The sequence below is a fragment of the Dromiciops gliroides genome, chromosome 2 (genome assembly GCF_019393635.1).
Source record: "Dromiciops gliroides isolate mDroGli1 chromosome 2, mDroGli1.pri, whole genome shotgun sequence".
NCBI lineage: Eukaryota > Metazoa > Chordata > Mammalia > Microbiotheria > Microbiotheriidae > Dromiciops > Dromiciops gliroides.
The window spans coordinates 194,546,919-194,574,298 of record NC_057862.1 but is presented as its reverse complement, the minus strand read 5'-3'; the positions used below and the strand labels follow the sequence as shown (position 1 = coordinate 194,574,298).

Genomic DNA, 27,380 nt, shown 5'->3' with positions numbered 1-27,380 from the left:
AACCCATTCCCTTGAAGGTTCCTGAGTAAAAGTCTGGATTATTTGTGCTTGGAGAGGAGGGCAATATCAATAATTTATAGATTATACCCAATAAGAAAATCCAATATTAAATTTGGTAGGTGATTGAACAGGCTTCCTTGAAATAGCAAGCTCACCATATAAATTTTAAATAAGGTTCAATTTATTCACCGATCATTTTGGCGAACACACCATTAGGAAAACCAACATATAAGTATTCAAAACCCTATCTGTACTGCTAAGTTACACCTGAGCTGCTTTTCAGACAGTCTGGGGTTTTTTTGGCTTCATGTCTATTTCTCAGCTCTCAAAGAAAAATTTCCTGAGGTTAGACTTGTAAACTTAAGAGAAAATGAACAGCTCATCATGACAATAAGGAAGCATAATCCTTAAAGAATTACAGCCCAATCTGGTCATGGCTTTGTACACAGATGTAAAGTCAGCAACTCTGATGCAGGCAGGATAAAAATGAAGCAATGGGCCTGATGAAACAGTTGCACCCAGAACCACCCTATGCCCCCGACCTTTCCTCATTAGTCATGACTTATGCATGCTACTAGTGAGGCTCTAGAAAATAGGGAATAACAACAGCTATCATAAATAAAATCTGAAAGGGATGAGATACTAGAAAAAGAAGGGTAGCGCATGGCTGATGTTTAGGTAGGATCTGGTAGCTCCTTTGGAACTAACGGGGCACACTTTCATATGCCAAGTTATAGTGGGATTTCTAGAGAGCAAAACAAATATGCCCTGATCCTATCCTACTTGGTTACTTCTTCCTCCAGTTTAGTAGTTTTATTAGTTTAGTCCCATCTATTGAAGTAGCTATGCATATACTTGTTGTGTGGGGGCTTAGAAGATGGTGGAATTGGAGGATCCTAGGCAGTGATGCTGTTATTGCAGGGATCTATTCAGGCTCGGGAAGGAAATGGAGAACTGCTGATGAGTCTTACAGCAGTCTAAGTGGGCAATAAATATTTCTATGAGAGATTGCTGCTTCTGTTTACAGAGTCTTTAGGAAAGATCCATGTCATCATCAGCTGTTAATGCTCCTGGGATATTTGAGGAATGAATGAGAGGAAAAAGGATGATTTCTCTAAAGCCTTATGATTGCTGGGTAGGCAATGGAGAATATAGCTTGTGGTACGAGTTACTGATTAATCTAGTTCCCTTGGAGGGAGTTGGGGAGGAGGGTGAGTATTAGCCACAGACAAACCAGAGATCAGCCAGGTAAGGCTTCTGCAGCTTCCAGGGGGCTGTCACCTGCTGGTTAAGGATCCCTGATTTAGACTCTCTGAGGATTTCCTAATCACTGATTCAAAGCAAGGTGGCAGAAGGATTGCAGAGTGATTCCAAATGGAAGGAGGCCAAGGACCATGATGTGACTTCCCAGAGAGTCATCTCTCCCATTTCAAAACTTAATGTAACAATTTTGGTTTCAAATTATTCCATTTCTTCCTTAATTCAGATTTGGTGCTGCTGGAAGCAAAAGTATAATTGATGGATTCATAGGAGAGGTCCCACATCTGTGTCTGGGTCAAACCGAATGTCTCAGCAGCTAGCTGGTACTCTTGAGAAAGGTGTGTTGCAAAAACACCTTTGTCATCAGTCTGCCGATATAAACCAAGAAAGTTTCAGAATTAGAGGAAATGACTACTCCCTTTTAATATGTGATCAATTTTCCTATGGTAGCATTGATTTGTCTTGTGTTCCCCCTATAATGTACACTAGAATATGTTTATACAGGGCATACATTTTCTGACTCCTCAAACTACTGAATCCCAAAGTGCTCTTTTCATACCCACCTATGAGAAGGTAAGAGAGAGGTAGTATGATAATGATGGAAAGAAAACTGCACTAGGAATCAGAAAACCTGGTTCTAGTCCCAAGTTTAAATGATTCATGGCAAGTCATTCAGCCTCTCTTAAATTCATTCATGAAGGAATAAACTGTCCTAGCACTTTGTAAAATGTGAAGAGCTATACTGATGTCAGTATTTATTATCATAAATGATTAATACTACTTCTAGAGTCCTTTGAGACCTCTAGCTAGAAGGGTCAATGTAAATCTTTCTTACCAGGAAACTGCAACTAGTATTGCAGAACTGAACCCATCATTCAAACCAACCTGAGATTTCAGCTTTGAAATAAATTTTTAATTGCTCCTTTTGGGATAGATTTTTATAAGTCATGGTGCATAAAGAAATATTCATCATAGTTGTGGGTAGCACTACTCTCTGGGCCCCAGGATTAGAGACAAATCAGTAGAAGAATAGTGCATTTCTCACTTATAACTTCTTTACCATCTTTCTCAAGTTAGTTGCTTCCCTGGTTCTTTTCTGTGAAGCCAAGAGCTATTCACCCTGGTCTTATGCAATCCTTCCTGCCAGACCAACCACTCAACCAATTGCTTAAGCAATATTGTGAGGCATCTAAGGTAGGTAATTCAGCTATTAATGCTATACTTGGTTTACTACAAAAGCAGAAGAAAAAAGGGATCAAAATAATTTAAGCAAAGTATCTTACTTACACAAATTACAGAAGGGTGGGCTATGCCATACCAGAATCCAAAGTGATGCTGATCATAAGAAGGTACTGTCTGACTTTTGATGTTTGAAGTTAAACACAGTTCTAACGGGAAAAACCGCAAACACTATATTAAAACCACAGATAGGAAATTAATCTACACTATGTTCTCTTTCACATAATAGTATTTCATAATTTAAAAATTTTTGTTTAGTAAACACAATTAGATACACTTATAATTTACCAGTGGAACAAAATTCTTTTCTATTATTACATCAAATTGTAGTAAATTATAATAAAATATTTAATGTTCCTTTCTCCCTTCCTCCCAAAACTCACCTCCATAGTTGGAAACCCATTCCATGTGGGGTTTCCTCTTTCTTCCCTTATCCAGACACAAGATCAGCATTATAATGTATAACAGTATAGGGAATGGTTTTGGCAGCCCAGCATATATGATGGGGTTATGGGAGTGGGGAGAGGGAGCAAGAATCTTTTAGGCTGGGGTATCCATTCTAATCCCTAGCTTACTGCATAAACTCACACAAGGCCTTGAAAATATAGCAGTGAGTGGAAGCTGCAACATTATAAGGAGACTAGGACAGAATCAGGTAAAGCAAAACTCTGAATTTTTTCTGTGGTCCTATAGGAAATGTGCATTTATTTATCTATACAAACATTCACCTACTGTTCTTAAGCAAAGTTAAGTAAATTCTAAGACTAATTTACAATATTACCAAACTCCTATCACAAAATACTAGTTTCCTTAGTGAAATATTTATGGACTTGACTCTATACTTCATGTTGAGAAATTTATCAAAATAAGAAACAAAAACCTATTCCACCTACCTCCCAGGCTTATGCACAAATTGACCACTTTGAAAATCCTTCTTTCCAAATGTGGGATATGTAAGAGTGGAGTGCCTGTCTTTTGCCTTTCTTTGTATACCTAGTTCTTAGCACAATGCCTGGCACACAGTAAGCACTTAATAAATGTATACTGAGTGAATGACCATCTTTACTTATAAGCAAAGGGAGGCCAAGAGCACTCTGGAAACCCCGGGTGAGCATATTCTCTAGCCATGACACATGTCCAGGCCACAGTATTCTAAGATAGGTTTACATTTTGCCAATCCTTCCTTTATTGAGGGAGGATCTAGGGAGTGAGGAAGTTGGGAGTGGAAAGACTCCCTTTCATGTGTGAAAGATTATATTTGCAATTTGTTTCTGTTCAAATAACTTCCATACCTAAAAATCTGGAAAAAATAGAAGCATGCATTTGCTAGACCTGAAATACTTACAACTTTTCCTAAATTTGTAAATTTTTAAATAAATGTTGCGTTTTTTTCCTAACAAATGTCGTTTGCTGTTCAATCATTTTAGTTATGTCCAACTCTTTGTGACCCCACTTGGGGTTTTCTTGACAAAGATACTAGAGCGGTTTGCCATTTCCTTCTCCAGCTCATTTTACAGATGAGGAACTCAGGCAAACAGGTGACTTGCTCGGGGTCATACAACTAGTAAGTGTCTGAGGTCAGATGTGAATTCAGAAAGATGAATCTTCCTGACTTCAGACCTGGCTCTCTATCTACTGCACGACCTAGCTGTACCCAGCAAATGTCATTATGAACTTTTATTTTAGAACAGCATTAAATAAGTGATTATTTTTAATCTTTTGCCTTTTAAGTGCTGCCTTAAGAGTGGTGCCTCTCAAAATATATGTTACAAGCCGTGGGGGGAGCTTACAAGGGTTCTCGGTGATCTGGACCTCACCTAGTGGTATACGGTGCTCTCTAACAAACTCTACCAGATCCAGTGACCCTCCTACACACGAATTGAGAAATGTCCCGTGGCCAATTCTGTCAGGAAGCAGCCCCAGGAGAACTTGGGTCTCTTTTTCTTGGTTTGGAATCTGAAAATGATACATATAAATATATCTATACAGGTTTCTTAAAAAAAAAAAAAAAGACTGATTCAGTGGTTCTTAGTTTCTTTTTCTGGGGCTATCATTGGTAACTAAGGGGCTCTGAGTGAGGTATTGATGCACAGTAGGAGTTCACACTTTACCTTGTTTTCTTCTGATGAATCTTTTTCACTCTCCTTTTCTTCCTCCTTTTGCCTACTCACTACACCATATTCCTCTAGACCTCATTTCATTAATGTTTTGTTTTGACAGTTATCTATGTCCCATAGTCATAATTAGAGTTACAACTGTCTCTGAACTCAAGGTTTACTAGACTGTTGTTTTTATTTTTAGAGAGCCCAGGATAATGTTCAAAATGATTCACATTTGAATGTTTCATAAGCAGTGGAAAAAGTAGAAATAAAAATAGGAATCTCAGAGGAGTGAACACATTTTGGGGAAAGAAGTGCATATATAGACTAGAGATAATTAAGAAAGAATTCTTCTGTTATGTCCATACGTAGTCTGTGTAGATTAAACTTAGTCAAGTTGGTTGCCCTACTTGATGCTGTGTGGGCAAAAAAAAGATTACCCAGTAATTCACATAAAAGAGTAAACTAGAACCTTGGACAACAAAATTTTTACATCTACCAACGGATTTTTGATACTGGCCCAATAGCATTTTAATTGCCTTAGTCTCTCTATAGGTAAAATGGGGAGTAGTCCCTGCCTACCTTACACTTATATCACTGGAAAAGAGGATGGATTTCTTAACCAAATGAACATTAACTAAGGATAAAAATCAGTCTTTGCTATTCAAGTTTTGTAAGTGTACATTGATTAGAGTCATAACTAGTCATTTTGAGGGAGAGGAGGGAAGAGAAACTGGCAGTATGGAGATCCAGAGAGACCTGTAGGTGCCAGAGGAAAAATCACCGATATGAACTCTTCCAGGATGGAAATGTTTCCCTGACTAATTTTCATCCTGTTGGTGCTTTGGGGCATAAAACCATGGTCTATATACTAGTTATAGTCTCACCATTGCCAGATATTTGGCAACTGAGAAGTGTCTCTTCATCTCCTTGCTCGCCAAGGACATGAGAAACAGTCTCTTTCCCTGTCCCTTCAAATTCCTCATGTCAAATACTCACTGAAATGTCATGCCCTGGGACAAATGAAACTAGTCTGCTTGAATTTAGTCTTCAGTACAGGGAGATAATGCTTTCAATAACAAAGATGATGAGAAGTTCTTGTCTTTTTTTGTAGTTCTGGCAAGATGTTGATTTGAACAAGTTGTTGTTTTGAACACTGTGATTATGAACTGGAGTGTGATTGAATACTGACCTTCAAAACCCAAAATAAGAACACTGCCAGAAAGAAGAATCATATATAAATTGCAATAGTTTGTCTTAATTTATATCCCCTCCAAAGTCTACCTTTCCCCTTTCAAAATAATTTTTCAAAACTGCAGTTTCTTCCAACCATTTCCTGATGATTTCTAACTGTATACTTTCCCCATGTGCCAGTGGGAAAAGGATTATTCTAGTCTGAGATTATTATTCTTTACCTCTGAAAGATGCAATGCCAGTTTCAGACCTGCTTTTTTTGCTTCCAAAAGAGGTTCCAAAAAGTCTTTCCCATGTCCTGCCTTAAAGAGATAAGTTAAAACAAGGTTGCATAAGACTCATGAATAAACTGGTGAAATCAGCTATGCTACTGTTAAAGCCACTAATAAGGTGGGAGGAAAGAGTGGTCAAGATTAGATAAGCACAATATTAGAGTGCTAAGCAAAATGTAGATAATCTGTTAAAGGAGTTTTTAACTTAAAGTGACCACAGAGCTGATCACAACTCTATTCTAGAATCCTCTGCCCTCTTGCTACTCATGATTTGCTAAATGCTAACCCTTGATTACCCCCACCAACAGCCTCCTCTATCCTGCTGATATAATGCTGAACAGTGCTGCAGGATGTCCCACAACTGGCCTATGTTCAATACAAATTTATGTTAACTCATCTCAACAGGCCCTCACTACCACAAGGGAATCCTTGTACTGACCATCCTGCTCCCCAGAACTGTTTCAAATCTCTTTCTCCTCAAATTGCTCACACTACCCTGACCCCACAACCTTTCAGTGGAAGACCCCCCACCTCTTATTTCACTGGGAAAAGAGGTCATTTGTTATGAGTTCCCTGCTCTCTCCTCTTCTACACTTCAAAAATCCCTTGACTTGATCATCCCCATTAACACTTTCTTGATCCTCTCCTTTTCTATCTCTGACAGACTGCCCCTCTAATCACCTCCTACTCTTCTAATCTTCGGTCTCTTCCTATCCACTGGTTTCTTCCCTGCTTTTCACAAATATACCCGCTCTCCTATATCCTTAATATGTCTCCACTAGACTCCTGCCATCCCTATAGGATTCTAAATCTCTCTTCCCTCTCAGAGCCAAATTCTTAGGAAAAGCTGTCTACCCCATTATTGTCTCTCCCCTCTCACTACTTAACCTCTTGCAATCTGGTTCCCAACTACAACTCCTCTTTCCAAAGTTACCAATGCTCTCTTAAATGCCAAATCCAGTGGCCTTTTCAGAATCCTGATCATTCTTTATCTCTCTATATCTTTTGATAATGTGGCTACCTTCTCCTCCTGGATATATGCTTTGGATTTTTTTGACAGTTGTCTCTTGGTTCTCTTCCAGTCTGACCACTCTTTAGGCACCTTTGCTTGATCACTGCCTTAAGTCTCTTCTCCAATCTATCTTCCACACAGCTGCCAAATAGTATTCCTAAAGTCCATGTCCTGCCCCCAAAGCTCTGTATCTAGCATAAAATACAAACTTCTGTCTGGCATTTAATACACTTCACAATCTAAATACAGCTTGCCTCCTTAGACTTAATACACAATTTTTTTTTTTTTTTGCAGGGCAATGAGGGTTAAGTGACTTGCCCAGGGTCACACAAAGCTAGTAAGTGTCAAGTGTCTGAAGGCAGATTTTAACTCAGGTACTCCTGAATCCAGGGCCGGTGCTTTATCCACTGCGCCACCTAGCTGCCCCTTAATATACTATTATTCTTTCACACTACGTTCCAGTCAAACCTTTCTGTTCCTGAACACAACATTCTATCTCCTACTTCTGTGCCTCTATAGAGGCCCTTCTTCTCTCCAGCTCAGCCTCAGAGCCACCTCTTACAACGTTCTCCCCTTTCCCCTGCTCCATTGCCTTTTATATTTACTTATATATGTATATGTTGTTTCCCCTGGCACACTGCAGATGCCTTGAGAGCAGGCATCTCTTATAGTGCTTGGTGCATAACAGATTCTTACTAAGTGCTTGTTGACTGACTGATCTAAAAGAATGCCCTCATATGAGAAAAAAAACGATGGTCCAGCGAGGTTAAATCTTTTTTGGGGGGGGGGGCAATGGGGGTTAAGTGACTTGCCCAAGGTCACACAGCTAGTAAGTGTTAAGTGTCTGAGGCCGGATTTGAACTCAGATACTCCTGAATCCAGGGTCAGTGCTTTATCCACTGTGCCACCTAGCTGCCCCACTTTTGGGGGTTTTTTTGAGGTTAAATCTTGTCAAAAGTGATAGTGTCCAGGGAGCAGCTAGGTGGCGAAGTGTGACCCTGGGCAAGTCACTTAACCCTCATTGATTGCCCCACCAAAAAAAAAAATCTTGCCCTATAATAATAAAATAAGAATAACTACTTTTAGGAAAAACTTACAAAGGGGTCTCCGCTCAAGTCAAGACCAAGGACAGTATCTTCAGATGAAAGGATGAATTCTTTGGCAAGTTTAACAGTCTCTTTTGCTACTGAAGGTCCACCTCTTCTGTCTATTGCTATTAAATATCTGTAATACAGATGAATGGTTGACAGTGAACAAATATATAGCCAAAGAGAGAAAACAGGACCATTGGTGTAAGGACCAGAGAGGGTGTGTGTGTGTATGTGTGTGTGTATGTTTTAAACAATTAATATAACTTTACTCAAAGTAATACTTAGCCAGAAGTGCCAGGAAACACAAAAATCAATTATATTCTAGGAATACTTATTACACAATGTCACAATATATTCAGTTCTCCTGTTGGAGAATGAGTTTATCATCTTATTTTTAAAATAAATTTTATTGACGCTTTTTACTATATCATAGTCATTTTCATATATGCTCTACACACAAATTCCTTTGTAAGAAAGAAAAACTGTATATGTAACATTCTATACCAATATTTGTCCACTTCTTTTTCAAGACGGAAATATGCTTCATTATCTCTCTTTCTGGAGCAATGACACAGTTCAGTTTCCATTTACTGTTTTATTTATATCAGCATTGTAATTTTGTAGATAGTTCTAGTTCCACTGACTTCATTCTGGATCCATTAAGTCCTTCAACATTCCTCTCAATTCTTTACATCTTTCAATTTCTCATAGCACAATAATATACCATCATGGTCAGATACAAGTTTGTTTAGCCATTCCCCCAGTTTTTTGGTAACAAAAAAGAAGAGGTCACCATTTTAACTTTACATATCTCCATGTAGTCTATTAAAGGGATGGCTTTGTGTACTCCCTGAACTGTTTCATTTGGATGTGAGACCTGAAGCATGGAAAAGGCAGAACCAGTGAGCATGCTGAGTAAGTCATCTAATCTAGTTCCCTCATTTTCCAAAAGTAAACTGAGGCCCAGGGGTAAAATGTCCATGTTCCCACAGGTAGTAGAGGCAATCAAAATTTGAACCCAGGTCGGACCTCATTCAAATTACTGCACTTGCTCCACTGCTCCACAGTCTCTACAACCAAGGTTCTTTGTTACTTACTGCTAACATTTAAAACTGTTTCAAAATTTGTAGGCAGAGAATAGTATATTTCACTACTAAAAGGCACACCAGAGTATTAAGCTACATCACTGATCATTCCACAAAAACCAATCACACCAGAGATTTGGCAGTAAAATGTCATGTTCTTGTTTTTGTAGGAAAAGGTATGTTTCTTACCTCACCTCAATATCCAAATTTTCTTGTTTACACTGTTTTATGCCTTCTAGAACAGCTTCCACATAAGACTTTTTAGTCATACCTAGGAAGGGCACATGCAAACATTCATGTGATTGAGCAAAATTTCAATGTAAACAGAAACATTCCTGTGTAAACAATTTCATTTTCATGTCAGAAGAGGGAGAGTTGAGCTAAAACACTATCCTTTTTAAAAAGTAACCTCTTTGGGGGCAGCTAGATGGCACAGTGGATAAAGCACCGGCTCTGGATTCAGGAGGACCTGAGTTCAAATTCGGCCTCAGACACTAGACACTAGCTGTGTGACCCTGGGCAAGTCACTTAACCCTCATGACCCTGCAAAAAAAAAAAAAAGCAACCTCATTTAGAATTTCAGGTATTTGTTTATCTTCTTAGTTGGGGAAAGAAAACTCTAATATCCCAAACTCAAAGTCTATCCCCCAAGTCAGTGGAAAAAAATGAACATTCCTGGGTACCCAAATCTTTATCTTCTGGTGAGTTAGTTCTCCCTTAGCAGTCTCCTTTTTAATGTCCTCACACCACTGGAAGAAACCCCTAGATACAGCTAATTAAGTGTCATTCCTCCACTCTTCCTCACCCTAGCCAAGCTACATTACCCTACTCAGTATTCATTTTTTAGGAAAAGTTCTTCCCTGATTACTGTGTATAGTTCAATTCAATGCTTATTCTAAAGTTTAAAAATGTAAATGAAGATTCTCCCCCACCTCCCAAATTTCAATAACTTGCCTCATCACAAAATAGTCTTGGAAATAATTTCAAAAATTTTAATGACCTATAAATTTCAATGTGCATCACTGACAGTATTGGAAATTCTTTAGCCCTTCACCTGTAGTTACTGGTTTCTGTAGAAGGGTACCTACACAACTCTCCAGACTACACCCTAATCATACCTAGTCTCCACTGATATATATGTGTATGGAGGTCATATTCCAGAAGATATTAAAAAATTTTACTTGATCTCAACTTCATTTTTATCTGCAACCAAGGAATTTTTCCATCATTAAAATCCAACAAAAATTAAATACTTATGTGTAAATCACTGTTAGGAATTTCTAATAAAAGACAAGAAAAAGTAATTTTATTTGCAGATGCAATAAAATGTGTATAAACAAAATATGGAGGGTGGGAAATACAGAAATCAGGAGAAGGTGTTGTAATAGAGGGGGTATCTGAGGTGAGTCTTTTTTCCCTCCCCAAGCAGGGCAATGAGGGTTAAGTGACTTGCCCAAGGTCACACAGCTAGTAAGTGTCAAGTGTCTGAGGTCATATTCGAACTCAGGTCCTCCTGAATCCAAGATTGGTGCTTTATCCACTGTGCCACCTAGCTGCTCCCCCGCCCCCCCCCCCATCTTAAAAGATGCTAAGGCTTCTAAGATGAAGAGGTGAGAGGGGTTATGAATTCCAATCCTGGCGGGCAGGCTGGATGAAGGCACAGGTATTAGTGACAATTCCAAGTTGAGCAATAGGTACTAAGCTGGAACACTGACCATGGGAAGGAAAGGGAGAAGGAAACAGGTCTGAAAAGGCTGAAATTCTGAGTTACTTAGTAGGGGCCACTAGAGGCAACAACAGTTTCCATTTTGCTGCTACAAAGTATGATCCAGATTCTCATCTTCAGGAAGACAACCCAGCAGAAGAAGCAAAACCACAAGAAGTAAGTACCCTTACTACACAGCATAAAAAATAAAAGAGCTACAAAAGAAGCACAAAAGTAATCATTTAATTAAAAAAGCCTTTTCTGCAGGGTTGGCTTTACTATTTAGGTTTTTTTAGTCCTAAAGGGAAGTAATGATGCGTATACACAGATTGGTTTGTACCTGAATTTCTGATCTTTGTGTGATCATAAGTCACTCATTAATAGGATCTGTAGAAAGAGCTGCAGAGCTGGACTGTTCACTCTAGAAGCATTTATTAAATCATTTCCAAACAAAACATCAATCAAGGCATCAGTAAATATTTACTGAATGCCTACTGCATGCTTAAAACTGAGCTTGATGATGTGGGGAAACACAGAAGTAGTTTAAGCTATGATCACTCGAGAAGTTTATAATCTGGCTGGAGAGAGGAAACACATGGAACAATTAGAGGACAATACAACAGAAAAGTAACTGTCAACTAATCCCATTTTTGGACCTAATGCAGAGAAAATGGGAAGTGGCAAGCTATATTAATTAGGGATATACTGCGTACCTTAATTAAGGTATATAGACAGCTAGGTGGTACAAAGGGATAGAGCACTGGGCCTGGAGTCAGGAAAACCTGGGTTCAAATCTAGCTTCAGACACTTGCTAGCTGTGTCACCCTGGGCAAATCACTAAACCGTGTTTGCCTCAGTTTCCTTTTTTATAAAATCATCTGGAGAAGGAAATGGCAAACCACTCCATTATCTTTGCCAAGAAAATCCCAAATGGGATCACAAAGAACTGGACGGGACTGAAAACAACTGAGCAACAAATTAAAGTATATATTAGAATCTACCTGTTGCATTTTCTTCTCTAGGTGTACTCCTCAGTTCTAGGTACTTGACACCATCATCAGCAAATTCTTTAATAACATCTTTTGTGACCTGGTAACATAGCAGTTCATATTATTATATAAAATGAAACATCAATATTTATAATGGGTAAATTCTGAGGTACCAGAATTGATCATTTTTTTAAAGAAAGAAAACCTTTATACACACTGTAAAATATATGAAATTTCACAAGATGCCTTAAAAAATTTATACCCACTCTGCTCCCAACACCCACACTAAATTAAATTCATAAATGAATTTGCTGACTATATCCTTTACTTCTCTTTTAGCCATTAAAAATTCTAAACTGTAGGTTGTGGGGAAAAAAAAAAGGAGATAAAGTTAAAATCATTTAAATCTTGTTAGCAATGCTGGTAAAAGATTCAGTGAAGGCAGATTTTGAAACTAAGCTAAAAATAAGGTTTGATAATTGCTGCCATGACTTAAGTATAGTATGATGGAACCCAACAGTCTAAATGTGAAAAATAATCCTCTCAATGATTTGTGTTATTTTGTTTCATCAAGGAACTTGAAACACAGTGAAACTTGAAAAATAAGGATCCAATTATTTGACTTATTTCCCCAATGTCAAGGGACGGCATAGACTTTGTTATGTGATTTGACTGGCATGTCATCTTATCATTAAATTATTATTATTAAAAGTTTCCATCTAAATATAAAATGAGAAGTCAACCCATTTTAGTCAACTATTAAATAAAGCAGGTTCTGGGAATTTTTCTTTTAGTTATGCTCTTATTAGGTAAACTACTGGAAGATCATATATGTCTTTAAAAACTCCATTCTTTTCCTTTGATTATTTAATATTTGTTGAAATTTGTACTTTTAATGGCCTTAATTGCACTCATTTATCTATAATCCCCTTTGCCACTAAGTACTTCTGGGCAAAATTCAGCCCTGAAGAATTCTATTACTATATAATATTACTTCTAAGAACCTTGAGTCATGGCTTTAAATGAAATGAAATTTAAAATTAAATTTATTCCCTTTTCTTTTTCCCTTCAAGAATTCTTTTATGAACCTAATGTATGGCAGATTTTGTCACAAGAGAGCCTTTAAGACTGCTTTTTGTTCTATCAAGTAAAATGCTTCTTTAATGCTTCTATTTTTTTCAGCCAATTATATGACAATAAAGATATGGTCTATCATAAAGAATCACTGTTAAAGTCTGCCTAGTTCCCTTCTTATATTTTGACTAAAGATACCTGATACCCTTAATATGTATGTAGATTATGCTCACAATTTACAGTGATGAGAAAGCAGACATAAAATTCTGTTCTTTCAATCACCTAATTTTATTTTGTGGCTATTATTCTAATTCCTTACTAATTCAATGGAAGAAATGCCTACTACGTGCAAAGCCCTGTGCTCAGGAGGTACAATGAAAAATAAAAAAGCTTAAATAAGATACAGACCCTGTCAAAAGATAACAGGACTGTAGATTAAACCTGGAAGTGACCTTGGAGGTTTATTTTGTTTCATCAAGGAACTTGAAACACAGTGAAACTTGAAAAATAAGGATCCATTTATTTGACTTATTTCCCCAATGTCAAGGGATGGCAAAAACTTTGTTGTATGATTTGGCTGTCATGTCATCTTATCATTAAATTATTTTTATTAAAAGTTTCCATCTAAATCTAAAACGAGAAGTCAACCCATTTTAGTCTTTAATGTTCTATTTTTTTCAGTCAATTATGACAATAAAGATATGGTCTGTCATAAAGAATCACTGTTAAAGCCGGCCTAGTTCCCTTCTTATATTTTGACTAAAGATACTTGATACTCTTAATATGTACGTAGATTATGCTCACAATTTAGTGATGAAAAAGTAGGCATAAAATTCTGTTCTTTCTTGTGTGTGTGTGTGGCAATTGGGGTTAAGTGACTTGCCCAGGGTCACAAAGCTAGTAAGTGTCAAGTGTCTGAGGCCGAATTTAAACTTGGGTCCTCCTGAACCCAGGGTCAGTGCTCTATCCACTGCACCACCTAGCTGCCCCTGAAAATTCTGTTCTTTCAATCACCACCACCCCCCCTTTCTTTTGGTATCTTTCCTTCCCTATCAAAGTAATTCTTCCTAAAATTATTCAAGAATATCACTGCCAGGGAGGATTTCTTCAGCACACACTTGGTCTGGTCCAGTTTTCCTTCCGAGCTTTGTTCCTAAATACAATTTCAACTTTTTCATATGGCACCTTGGGAACTAAGATGTTAAGAATTTAAATGTCGGGGCAGCTTGGTGGCGCAGTGGATAGAGCACTGACCCTGGGTTCAGGAGTACCTGAGTTCAAATCCAGCCTCAGATACTTAACACTTACTAGCTGTGTGACCCTGGGCAAGTCACTTAATCCCAATTGCCTCACTAAAAAACTAAAAAAAAAAAAAGAAAGAAAGAAAGAAATGTCTCAGCAATACAATGATCCAAGACAATTCTGATGGACTTATGATGGAAAATTTCACCCATCTTCAGAGAAAGAACTGATGGAGTCTGAATGCGGATCAAAGTATACTTTTTCTTTTCTGGGATTTTTTTTTGGCGAGGAGGGGAGAGTCCTGCATTTTCTTTCACAACATGACTAATGTAGAAATGTTTTGCATGGCTGCAAATGTATATATAACTTATATCAAATCACTTGCCTTCTCAATTGGGGTGGGGTGGGGCACGAAATGAAGGAGGTAAAGAACTTGGAACTCAAAATTTTTAAAAAAGTAAATATTAAAGATTTTTTTGCATGTAATTGGGAGGAAATATTAAATCAAGAGTTTAAATATGGAAGTTTTCAGTTCTTATACATACAGAGGATGTTTGCATGTCATGTGTTCATAATAAAACACTAGGAAAATCAAGAGGTTAAAAAAAAAATCAGACACAAATACCTTTATACCACTGGCATTAAAAGCAATGTTTTAGGGACTAAAGAGAAACCACTATCAAGATGTCTGGATTTTTTGCACCACTTTGTTACAAAGATTAAAATGAAAGTTACTGTAATTTTTACCAAATGAATCCATTCTGTGATTAAAGAAGTCACTAAGCTATAAAAATTGTATGTAGAATATAGAATTTTTCTATCTCTTCATCTTCTGCAATGGGGATTTGATATATAATTACAATTACTTTCATGTGATCATAAGCTTATTAATGAGCAGTGCAAGGTAGGATGAATCCAGATATTCCAAGAAATGTTTCATGTTGCCTTTGAGAATACTATGAAACTATTTTTACCAACAGCATTGTTTCCTTCTTTGAGGAAGTCCTGTAAATTATCTTTTTCTTCTGGTTTCATTTACTGCACTATCATCACTGAAGTGATTCATTTCTTCCAGCTGTATTGACAATTCACTGGTCATCTGACAAATCTCACATTAGAGTACCTACCTTAATTATTCACTAATAGTCTAATGAATCTTAGCATCATTTGATCTTTTATCAGCTACCACATAAGACTGAGAACCACTTTTCATTTGCTCATTCAAATCACTGATTCATTAGTTTTCAAGATCAAAGAATTCATCACTTTGTGGCTATTATTCTAATTCCTTACTAATTCAATGGAAGAAACATTAAATGCCTACTATGTGCAAAGCCCTGTGCTCAGAAGGTACAATGAAAAATAAAAAAGCTTAATTAAGACACAGACCCTGCCAAAAGACAACAGGACTGTAGATTAAACTTGGAAGTAACCTTGGAGGTCATCTAGTTCATATATTACAGAACTTTAGGCCCAGAGATGATAAGTGATTTGCTCCAGTCTGCCAGGCAGGAAGTGGCAGAGAGGGAACTGAACCCAACTGCTTTGACTTCCGATGAAGTATTCTCTCATCTATATCAAACTGCCTCTTGTCTTCCAGGAGCTTATGGTCTAGTAGAGAAATAGGACACAAAGAGATCTAACTATAATATAAACAGGCTGCAAATAAAACAAAAATTCTTTTGTATTCAAAATAGATAAGCCAAAATTCTTCACATAGAGAAAGCAATAATTTCACCCATTCATTTTCTCCTAATAGTTAAGAATGCTAAGATTGCCACCCCACCCCACTCTGTTTGCATAGGAACTATAAATAATGCCATAGTGGTCAGTCCCAATGGTCCATAGAACACAGTATTCAGTGGTATCAAGGAGTCATACATAAATTTATCAACATTCATTTTGGTAAGATTTTGAGTTCCAAGTTTTTCTCCTTCCCTATAAGACAGGAAGCACTGATATAAGTTATACATGTACAATCATGTTAAACATATTTCCACATTAGTCATGTTGTAAAAAAAGAAATCAGAACAAAGGGGAAAAACCATGAGAAAGAAAAAACAAAATACCCCCAAAAAGTGAAAACAGTATGCCTTGACCTGCATTCAGACTCTCTGGATATGGAAGAGCATTTTCCAACAGGAGTCTTTTGGCATCGTCTTGGATCACTGTATTAAGTCTATCTTAGTTTATCATCATACAATGTTGCTGTTATTGTGTACAATGTTCTCCTGGTTCCACTCATTTCACTCAGCATCAGTTCATGTAAGACTTTCCAGATTTTTCCATACATAAATTTATCTAAGCCATTTTTAAACCTACCTTTTTTTCTGAAACTTCCATTCACTGTGGTTACATATGAAGGCAAATTCTACATGTTACAGAAAAGCACTAGCTACAGAAAATGTATCCACTTTGCCCTACTTGTTAAGAGAGCCTTAAGACTAAATCTCTCCCGGATTAATCTTTAAAAAAGCAGTGAGCTTTATGTATTAGTTTGTAGGCAAATGATTTATATTAGTTTTGACAAGGGATCTTATTGAAAACAACAAATTCAAAACCTTCCATCAGATTCTCAGGATGACAAAAAAAGGACTTATTTAATAATATAAAAAATCCTAAAAAGTCCCCTAATATCTTACCATTAATATGTCTTCAGGGCTAGTGGTAATCTGATGAATGAGCTGAAACATCTGGAAACATCTGCAACAAGACTCAGAATGAATTTCAAAACACATTTATTATCTAGATGTAATAATAATGGTAATATGAGGTCATTTCCCTTAGCTAAAAAAAAAAAAAAGAATCTCTGCAACTGATGTGGTTTTAACATTCTACTTAAAAGCTCAGAAAATATACAGGGGAAAAACCCTGAAGCCCCTAACAAAGCTCCTTATACTTACTCTTTTAAAGTTCTTTTCTTTCCTTTATCAATCACGGTCATCTGATCATGGATTTTAAGGTCTGGCTTTTTGGCTATTAGCTTCTTCATAGTAGCAGAACTAATGGAGCCATTCAAGTGGGCATGAAGTTCCTAAAAAGAAACAGGTATTCAGAATTTAAGTGCCAACAGTATAAAGACAAATGGCATAATAATTAGGTGCTTACACTATACTAGGCAAACCATCTATTTGATCTATTTTCATTTAAAGACATATGCTTTTTAAAGTTTTAATTTTAATGGCAAAAGCTTAAAAATGAGCAATTCTGCCTAAAAATTTACTTTTATGAGAAGAGACAACACACTCATCAACATAATTAGCATTAGCTCAAGAATTATGTTATCTGTCATTTAATTCTCACCACTTTGGGTAATCCCAAGTAAAAATTATTCTTCTGTGGCTGCTGCTGCTCTTCCATTGCCATCATGATTTTAATGGAAAAAGACTTTCCTTCAAGCAAAAGTGATGTGACCACAGATCCAAAATACTGCTATTCTTGTTGTGAACCGAAAAGTAGAATTCTATCCAGCAAGTTCTGTAGTCTGGAACCTCTCCCACATGCGCTTGCTTCCACAAATTCTTCTACTACTGGTTGCACAGTCAAATCAGGAAGGTGTATCTCCTACATTTTAACAAAACATGAACAGTTTCCAACTGATAAGGCTGTTTTAAGAACAGACCACACCTGAGTAATAGGATTCCATTAATCCACCCTTTACTAAGCTCAACAACAGTAATGGGGAGGGGGGGAGGGAGAACGATCTTCAAGAAACGATTTTTGCAAAAAAAAAAAAAAAGAAAGAAAAAAGAAATGATTTTTAAGGGATCTCTTGGTTCTGCTCACTTCACTTGGCATCAGTCCACTTAAGTCTTCCTAGGTTTTTCTGAAATCTGCCTGCTCATCATCTGGGGGGGCGGGGGGGGGGGGGGATGAGGGTTAAGTGACTTGCCCAAGGTCACACAGCTAGCAATTGTCAAGTGTTTGAGGCTGGATTTGAACTCAGGTCCTCCTGAATCCAAGGCCAGTGCTTTATCCACTGCGCCACCTAGCTGCCCCAGCACATATATTTTAAAAAATTTGTCAGTGACCAAATCCTTCCCGCCCAAGCAGGATGCTAGACTTGTTAAGACTCTAAGTTCCTTGAAGACAAGCACTACTTCACTTTTCCCTTGCTGCTCCCAGTGCCACATCACTGACAACTCCAGGCTTCTGGTGCTGAGGTCAGAGGGAAAAGGAAAAGCTGGAAGGCAACCTCTGACTAACTCCTTCTCAATTCCCAACAATGTTTCAGTAAGTAAGAACATGAACACAACCCTTATTTCCTGCTACTCTTTTACTACAGACTTTTTTAGGATGGAACAGTTCCTGAAACACATGGCTTTCTTCTTACAAATCGTAAGCTAGAGGGAAGACGGGATAGGTACTAAAGTTCATAACAAAGTCCATCTTAGAACACTAAGGCACAAATTTCTGCTATCTCTATTTTTCTCTCCTATAGTCTTAAAAAAAAAAATCTTCATGGAAGACAAGTCAGATCTGTCTATCCAGCCCAAGTCTCTCCTAAGCTCCAATCTCCTAACACCAACTGCCTTCAGGACATCTCAACTAGATGCTCCATAACTATCTCAAACTCAACACTTCCAAAGAGAATTCATCTTTCCCCTTAAAGCCTTTTTCCTCTTCCCAACGTTCCTATTTCTTTCACACCACAATCGCCCCAGCACCCAGACTCTCAACCTTGGTAGCATTCTCAACTCCTCTCTTGTATTCATCATTACATACATCCTACAAATTGCAGTCTTTTCTTTCCTTCCTTACAACATCTCTCATTTAGTCCCCTTCTCTCCAACCACACAACCATGATATTCAGGCCCTTATCACCTCTCACCTGGACTAATACAATTACCTTCTAACTGGTCTCTCCACCTCAGGTCTCTCCTCACTCCAAGTCATTCTCCATTCAGATGCCAAGGTGGGTTTCCTAAATCTCTGGTCTAAGTCATCTCCTTCTTCAGTTAGCTGCAGTGGCTCCCTATCACTTTCAGAATCAAATATAAAAAATATAAATACAAATAACATAAATAACATAATAATAAATATAAAAAGTACAAATACAAAGAGTCGAATACCAGAAATCAAAAACAGAGTTCTCTGTTTGGCATTTAAAGTTCTGCAGTAACCTGGTCTCTTTCTATCTTTCTAGACTTCTCACTTCTTTACTTGTTTGCACATACTCTACTCCAGCAACACAGGTCTACCTGCAGTTCTCTGAATCTACCACACCAGCTAGCCTTTGTACTTGCTGTTTCCCAGGCCTGGAAATGCTTTACCCTCTTATCTCTACTTCTTGGTTTCCAGGACTTCCTTCAAGACTCTGCACCAATACCACTTCTTGCCTGCAGCCTTTTCCATTCCTTCCAGATGCTAATGCTTAGCATCTATTTTAGTTGTTTCTAAGTAGTTTCTCCCATTAGAATGTGAGAGGGCACATTTTGCCTGTCCTTTGACCTTTCTTTGTATCCCCACAAAGCATGAATATGTCACTGGCACTTATTAAATGCTTTTTGACTATTCTTAAACTGAAGGGAAGTTAGCTTCTTCCAGATGCCAATGCATCGCTGGCCTTTCCAATATTGGATCCTTCCTTCTAATACCACCTGACACACTGGACCAGGAGGAATTGGTACCCCTTTTGCTTTTCCTTTTCATTTCCAGACCCACCTACTGCAGCCACCCAAAAGCAACTTCTCCTTTGGGGTTCATACCATTCATTTAAATCATTCTGTGTAGATCCTTTTGCTGTAATCTATTGGCTTCCAGGTTTCTTTTCACCCTTTCTCAAGTTAAGTACCTGGCTTACCCCTGTCCATCCAAATGTTTGCCTTCATACTCAGGGACTTCAACAAATTATGATGTCCTCTTAAACAAAGTGGCCTTCCAATTCAACCTCCTCAGCTCCCATAACCTATATCTTTACTCCACAGACAAGAATGTGCAATACCTTAGTTCTCATCATCAACCACAACTGTGTAACCTACATGATACTAAACACCAAAGTTCCCCACCTGAATCATAACCTCTGATCTTTCCAACTTCCTCCTTTCCTCATGACACCTCAGCCTGTTACTTGTCCTCACTGTGACCTCCATTCCTTTCACTTCTCCCTGTTCTTCTAGTCTGTCCCTCTTGCTCTCTGCTCCCTTTCCTCCCTTCATTCTTTTTTTAAAACTTTATTTTTCTCCCTTCAGTCTTAACACTACATAGTTGACCAGTTCAACTTATACACTGTCTTCCATCCATTGCCATCCATACTTGACTACTGCAGCTCATGCCTTGCCAATACCCAACTCTTGGCTACCAACACCATCTGCCTTCTCCAATCCTATTCCTGTGCTCCCAAACACACAACTTATGCTCCTCCTACTCCTTTGCTCCAGACCCTGAATAAAAGCAGGGATCTTCTTGCAAGGGCCAATTTCCACCACTTGCATCTTTTATCTCACTGCCTTATATCTCCTCCCAAAGGTTGCCCTTTGATCATTCCTTCTAGTTCACAGCTTCTTAAACTGTGGGCTTTAACCCCATATGGGGTTGAGTAATTGAATGTGGGGGTCATGAAAAATCTGGCAGTAAATGTTTGATTTGTATACCTATTTTATATGCCTATATACCCAGGGTTGTGTAAAAATTTATCAGGCTAAAAGGGGTTGTGAGTGGAAAAAGTTTAAGAAGCCCTGTTCTAGTTCACCTTCAATCTCTACCTGGATACTTATTCCTTCCCTGCAGCCTAAAAACATGTTCAGATTATCTCCTTAGAAAAAACTTTATGGGACTCAACCATCCTCTTGTAGCACTATCCTACAATTTCTTCTCCTTTTTATAGACAAAGTATTAAAAAAATTTATACTCATTATCTCCATTTCCTCACTTTGAGTCACTTTCCAACATCTTATAACTGCTTCTGACCACACATAATTGAAATTACATTCTCCAAGTTTCTCCAGCTACATAGTACAGTGGATAGAACAATGGGCCTAGAGTGAGGAACATCTGAGTTCAAATGCAGCCTCTGACACTCACTAAATGTGTGACCCTGGACGAGTCACTTTACCTGTTTGCCTCAGTTTACTCAACTGTAAAATGGACGTCAAAATAGTACCTACCTCACAGGGCTATTGTGAGGATCACAACTAGCATAACGCCCTGCACATAGTAGGTGCAACACCAATTTCTGCTGACTGCAGTCTGTCAACTCCCATTTAAGTTCCACGTTGGCTTTGCATCACTCTCAAGACACCCAAATTCGTTCCCAGCCTCTGACCCCTCTTTATCCAAAAGACCCAAGCGGCTGGACTGATTTTGCCCCCTGCAGAAGGCACCCCTAAGTTGTTCCCACCGTCCATCCAACCACATGGCCCCAAAAGGAGGCCTCTGCCCACCACGAACCCACCTCTCAAAGCCTTCACACCTTTGCAAATACGAGCAGGAACCGCTTTTTCCTCTTACTCCGGAAGGACAGAAAAAAAAGGTTTATGCCACATGGCTAGTGCCAGCCGCCAAGCGGATGTTATTAAGATCACCAACAAACCCCTCCCCGGAAGTGCAGGAAGGCACTGGAAAAGGTTGAGTGTGGAGCCAATCACAGGCAAGTGTTTGGTGCTTGTCCCGCCCTCCTTTTCTAGTTGGTCGGAAACGGGTTTCTTCTGAAATCACCTCCCGCGAGGCCCATGGAAAGAAGGGCATACGCGCCTGCACGAATCCCAGGACCGGCGAGAACCAAAGTGCGAAAGTGAGGACGCGTGGGTAAGCGCCCTTCCGGACCGCCGGCACGTGTTTCCAGCCCGCCAGTCGGGTGCCGCCGGCCATGGGCCCGCGCGGGCGCGGCCGGGCTGGGGCGGTCCAAAGTACGAACGACAGCAGCTCCCTGAGCAAGTCCTCCCTCGCGGCGCACGGCTACGTGCGGGATCCCTTCGCCGCGCTGCTGGTCGCCGGCGCCCCGCGACGCGCGCCGCTCATCCACCGCGGGTACTACGTGCGCGCGAGAGCCGTAAGGCACTGCGTGCGCGCCTTTTTGGAGCGCGCTCCCGCCGAGGGCGGCGCGCGGCGCCGGCAGATCCTCTCCCTGGGCGCTGGCTTCGACTCGCTGTACTTCCGCCTTAAAGCTGCGGGCCGCCTGGCTCAGGCCGCCGTGTGGGAAGTGGACTTCCCCGACGTGGCCGAGCGTAAGGCGTCGAGGATTTGCACCACGCCGGAGCTTTTCGCCGTGGCTGGGCCGCCCCTGAGTGGGACGGAGCCCGGCCTCGGCCCGGCTACACGCTTCGCCAGCGAGGACTACCGCCTCCTGGGCAGCGACTTGCGGGACCTGCCGGCGCTGCGCGACGCCCTGGAGGCGTCCGGGTTGGACGCCGCGGCGCCCACGCTGCTGCTGGCCGAAGCCGTGCTGTCGTACATGGAACCGGGCAGCGCTGCAGCCCTGGTGGCGTGGGCCGCTGGCCGCTTCGACAACGCTGTCTTCGTGCTCTATGAACAGATGGGGCCGCACGACCCCTTCGGCCAGGTCATGCAACGGCACTTCCGGCGGCTGAACTCGCCCCTACACGGGCTGACCAGCTTCCCCGACGTGGCGGCCCAGCGGCGGCGTTTCCTCGACGCCGGCTGGGCGGCCTGCAGCGCCCTGGACTTGAACGAGTTTTACCACAGCGTCCTCCCTCTCGAGGAGCGGAGGCGCGTGGAGACCCTCGAGCCCTTTGATGAGTTTGAGGAGTGGCACCTGAAGTGCTCCCACTATTTCATTCTAGCCGCCTCCACTGCTGGCTGTGTGGCTCAAACCCCCTTGCTTCCCCCCGTGGAGGCTTTTCCTCGAGTGGAGCCAGCCTCTCCTACTGGTGTCTTGTCCGCCCGTATAGTAGGGGAGTGCCAGGGCTTCGACCTGAAGCGTTTTGGCCACGCCTCAGCCCTCCTAGGCCCCGATGTTATCCTAAGCACCGGGGGCTTTGGGGAGCACGACGGGCGACATGTGAGGATGAGCAAGTGTCATGTGCTATTTAGACAGCCCGGCTCTAGGTGGAATGCAAGCCACGTGGGTGGGCCTGGAACCCAGTGGGATGGGCGCCTCTTCCACACCATGACCTCCTTCTCAGATACTCTGGTTCTTGTGCTGGGTGGGAGGCTGTCCCCGGTGACTCCCGCCTCGGGGATGTACTGGCTCAGCTGCCTCTCCCCGGAGGGAAATGATCCTGACAACCTAAAGGTGACAGTCACCAAGGTTGGCGCTGAGTTCCCCTCTCCACGGTGGCGACACTCAGCAGCCAAGGTCCTTTGTAAGAGGCAGAAATACTTGTTTGTATACGGGGGGCGCAATGGGAAGGATCCAGTGCTAGGTGACTGGCTTTTTCTACACATGGACACAATGACTTGCGTCAGTTTACCAGTAGAGGGGCCAGAACCTGATGCTCGACACTCTCATAGTGCCTGCAGTTGGAAGGGAGGAGCCCTCATTGCAGGAGGCCTGAGTGTTTCAGAGGAACCACTGGGCTCTATATACTTTCTGAAACCAGTCTCTCATGGATTTTGTTGGGAAAGCTTGGACGTTCAGCCTCCCATCACCCCGAGGTATTCTCACACAGCCCATGTATTTGATGGAAAGCTGTTGCTGGTGGGAGGGGTCTGGATTCATTCCTCCTATGTTCCTGGAGTGACTGTGATTGACCTGACCACAAAACTGAGCTCTGAGTACCTTATTGACACAACTTATGTTCCATGGCCTCTAATGCTGCATAATCATACCAGCATCTTCCTACCAGAAGAGCAACAACTCCTTCTCCTTGGAGGGGGTGGGAACTGTTTTTCTTTTGGTACCCACTTTAATTCCCACCCAGTCACTTTGGATGTCACTTCTTTGAGGCTTAGGCAATGATTGCTGCTGTTCATGTAGTAATAGGTTGCTTAGGTATGAGGTGTCCAAAATCTTCCATCTCCTGAAATGTTGAATGGAGGTTGTCTCAACTTTTCTCTGAGAGATATAGACCAGCAAGGGTCCCTTGTGTAGAAAATCACAGATACCTTAGTTAAATTATGACTACAAATGAGGCCATGAAAGTGAATATAGAAGCATACCTGGGATTGTAGGTGGATAGGGCAACCAACCACACATACCAATCAGTGTCTGTAAAAAACCCCAAACCGAAGTCTGAAACAAAAGTGGAGCAGCACAAAAAACCAGCTTGAACAAAAACGGGAGGAATTCCCAAGAAAACTTGCAAATCTGCATTTGCAAAGTTGTTGGTTTCAGTCCATGTTTTACCACTTAATGTTTGTATAATTGGTTTAGGTTACACATTTCCAGTTAGCTTGTTTCTTTAAGTTGAATTTTGTTTCTTGTTAAAATTGTTAATTTATTTTGTTTTATAATTTGTCCCTTCCACTACACCCCCCCCATGAAAACCAAAACCCCATCATAATCATATAATGCAGCAAAACAAGTTTTCAATTTGACCATGCCTCAAAATATATTTCTGCATTTTAATTCATCACCTCTGGCAGGAGGCAAGTGTCATCTTTAGTCTCCTGAAGTCATGGTTTATTATTGTATTGATCAGAGTCTAAAGTCATTAGTCTAGTTTTTTTTCCTACAGTTTTGTCATGTAAATTGTTCATATTCTCACTTCACTCTATGTTAATTTTTTTCAGTCTTCCCTGTTTTCTCTGAAATTGTCATTTCTTATGGCATGATAATATTCCACTGTGTTTATACATCATGATTTGTTTCACTACTTCCCAATAAGACAACTGCATAGTTTCCAATTTGGGGTTTCTGTGAAAAGAGCTGCTATATTTTTGTGTGTATGGGTCCTTTTCCTCTTCCTCTGATCTCTGGGTTATAGACCTAGTGGTATATCTGGGTTCAGTTTAGTAACTTGGAGCTTAGTTCCACATGGTCATTTTCCAGAATGGCTAGACTAATTTGTAGCTCCACCAACAATGAACCAGTGCCTCTGTTTTCCCTCTGTTCCTCTTTATTTTTGATGGGTATGAAGTAAATCCTCAAGTTGCTTTAGTTGGCATTTTTTTCTGGTGATGTAAAGCACTTGGTGACTTGTATTTCTTCCTTTGAAAACTGCTTGTATATGTCCTTTAGCTATTTATTTACCTCTCAGTTTTATAAATTTGAAACCTGTATCAGAGGAACTTGTTGCGATCAATTGGATTTTGTAGTGTCTTGCACACAGTTCATACAATAATGAACTGTTAGGGATGCATCTTGAATTTTCAACCTTAAATCTCACCTCTTATACTGAGCTTCACCTTACCTCCTGCTCAAAGTATATAACCTTGTGAGGTAAGGAGTGCAAAGATTTATATTCTTGAGGGATGAGGAATTGGAAGCTTGGGTTAAGTGACTTACCCAAGGTCACTTATCACTTATCAAGTATGATCTATTATGCTAAATTACATTTATACTAGTCATGGGGGTTTGAGGCTTTAAGAACGTGGGGGGATGGAGCAGTTAGGTGGTACAGTGGATAAAGCACCAGCCCTGGATTCAGGAGGACCTGAGTTCAAATCTGGCCTCAGACACTTGACACTTACTAGCTGTGTGACCCTGGGCAAGTCACTTAACCCCAATTGCCTGACCAAAAAAAAAGAATGTGGGTGGGGGGAAAGCAAATATGCACAGGCAAAAATTCAGCAAGCAGTGGTTCAAATGCAGGTGTCCAAAGGCTTCTAATTGGAAATCTTGAGGTAATATATCTGTAGGTAAGACCAGGAACAGGAATGAGGGGAGTGGCTTGACAGTACACCTAGGAGAAAGGCCTTAGTTGTCGCATATATTTGTTTCCCAAGGAAAAGTATGAACTTAGAGTGTGACAATGAAAGGGGGCCTGGATATTCAAAAGAGAGTTATAGGAATAATACTACAAGATACTATGTAGGAAAAGAATTCCTTTCTATCTGGGGAGAGCCCTACGTTTGAAGGGTGTTTGTGGTTATGTAGTGTCATAGGCAGGGCATATTTGAGGCAGCTAGATAGTACAGTAGATAGAATGTTGGGCCTGGAATCAGGAAACCTGAGTTCAAATCTGGGATTACATATGTACTATCCGATTTGGGGCAAGTCACTTAACCTTTTGGTGCTTCAGTTTTCTCATCTGTAAAATGGGTCTAATATCAACTTAAAAGGGATCAAATGAGATTGTAAAGCTCTATATAATGTTATTATTATCATCACTACTACTACTACTCCTGCTCCTCAGAGATTTGTTGTGGCAGATATATCAAAATCTGGAGCATATTAGGTAACTCCAAACAAAAAGACCCAAATAAAAACCTCTTGGCCCAAAATGAGGTAGTGAGTCAAAATCAAAGCTACTAAATAGGTTGAAAATGGACACATGCATTGTTGGTGGAGCTGTGAACCAGTCAAGCTATTCTGGATATATCTACAGGAGGTGTAATCTTAGATAATCCTTGGTCTATAAGACTCATAGCCTAGATGATTCTATCATAGGGCATCATGGCATAGAAGATCAAGTGACCTCAGAGTCTGAAAACATGAGTTCAAATCCCAATTACTGACTGTGTGATCAAAGGATGGTCACTTAACTTCTCAGAGACTCAGTTTCCTTATTTATAAAATGGAGATGGAAATATTTGCACTACTGCACTCATAGGATTGTATTGAGGAAGATGCTTTTCAAGCCTTAAGTTAATATTGAGTGTAAGTGATTTATTCTATGGCCTAGAACTATCTTCACCTTTAGATCAAAGCTTCTTAAACTGTGGGTCCTGACCCCATGTGGAGTTGCATAACTGAATGTGGGGCTCGTGAAATATTTGGCAACAGTAAAAGTTTATGTATACCTCTTTTATATACCTATGTACCTGGGGTTATGTAAAAATTTCTTGGGCAAAACAGGGTCACAAGTGGAAAAAGTTTATGAAGCCCTGCTTTAGATGAGGTAGTTACAGACAGAACTGACCTTTTAGTACTGCTGCTAAATACCCCCCAACCTATCCAAAATCAAACACAAGCACTTTAAATTCCCTTCAGAAGTACCCTTAGTGGGGCAGCTAGGTGGCGCAGTGGATAGAGCACTGGCCCTGGATTCAGAAGGACCCGAGTTCAAATCCGGCCTCAGACACTAAACACTTACTAGCTGTGTGACCCTGGGCAA

The 27,380-nt window shown here is 40.2% G+C and overlaps 2 protein-coding genes across 4 annotated transcripts; one reads left to right on the top strand and one right to left on the bottom strand.

The window, feature by feature from the left end:
* Positions 1 to 163: 163 nt before the first annotated feature.
* Positions 164 to 21,982, bottom strand: ADAL (adenosine deaminase like). Of its 3 annotated transcripts, XM_043989206.1 has the most exons (12): positions 21,656 to 21,982; positions 19,112 to 19,243; positions 17,566 to 17,826; positions 17,166 to 17,296; positions 16,905 to 16,965; positions 11,959 to 12,046; positions 9,442 to 9,523; positions 8,174 to 8,300; positions 6,014 to 6,094; positions 4,317 to 4,455; positions 2,548 to 2,648; positions 164 to 1,628 (listed from the first exon to the last, which is right to left on the bottom strand). In XM_043989206.1, exons 3-12 carry the CDS (start codon positions 17,629 to 17,631, stop codon positions 1,437 to 1,439), a joined length of 1,068 nt encoding a protein of 355 aa, XP_043845141.1. In that variant the 5' UTR covers positions 17,632 to 17,826; positions 19,112 to 19,243; positions 21,656 to 21,982; the 3' UTR covers positions 164 to 1,436. The 3 variants fall into 3 exon arrangements, with proteins under 3 accessions (XP_043845141.1, XP_043845140.1, XP_043845142.1); XM_043989205.1 differs by lacking the exon at positions 19,112 to 19,243; XM_043989207.1 differs by lacking the exon at positions 19,112 to 19,243 and having other exon boundaries at positions 21,674 to 21,982.
* A 42-nt stretch (positions 21,983 to 22,024) lies between these two features.
* On the top strand, positions 22,025 to 26,306 carry LCMT2 (leucine carboxyl methyltransferase 2). The gene has a single exon (XM_043989201.1). It carries the CDS (start codon positions 22,070 to 22,072, stop codon positions 24,119 to 24,121), a length of 2,052 nt encoding a protein of 683 aa, XP_043845136.1. The 5' UTR covers positions 22,025 to 22,069; the 3' UTR covers positions 24,122 to 26,306.
* The last annotated feature ends 1,074 nt before the right edge of the window (positions 26,307 to 27,380 follow it).

Excerpts from the sequence above, each read along its gene's own strand:
- ADAL (XM_043989206.1), bottom strand. The coding sequence starts at position 17,631 with ATGATGGCAATGGAAGAGCAGCAGCAGCCACAGAAGAATAATTTTTAC. Across the intron at positions 9,524-11,958 it reads TAGAGAAGAAAATGCAACAG|GTATGACTAAAAAGTCTTAT; the intron begins GTAGATTCTAAT and ends TGCCCTTCCTAG. Across the intron at positions 2,649-4,316 it reads AGAGCACCGTATACCACTAG|AACTGTGTTTAACTTCAAAC; the intron begins GTGAGGTCCAGA and ends TTTTCCCGTTAG.
- LCMT2 (XM_043989201.1), top strand. The coding sequence starts at position 22,070 with ATGGGCCCGCGCGGGCGCGGCCGGGCTGGGGCGGTCCAAAGTACGAAC.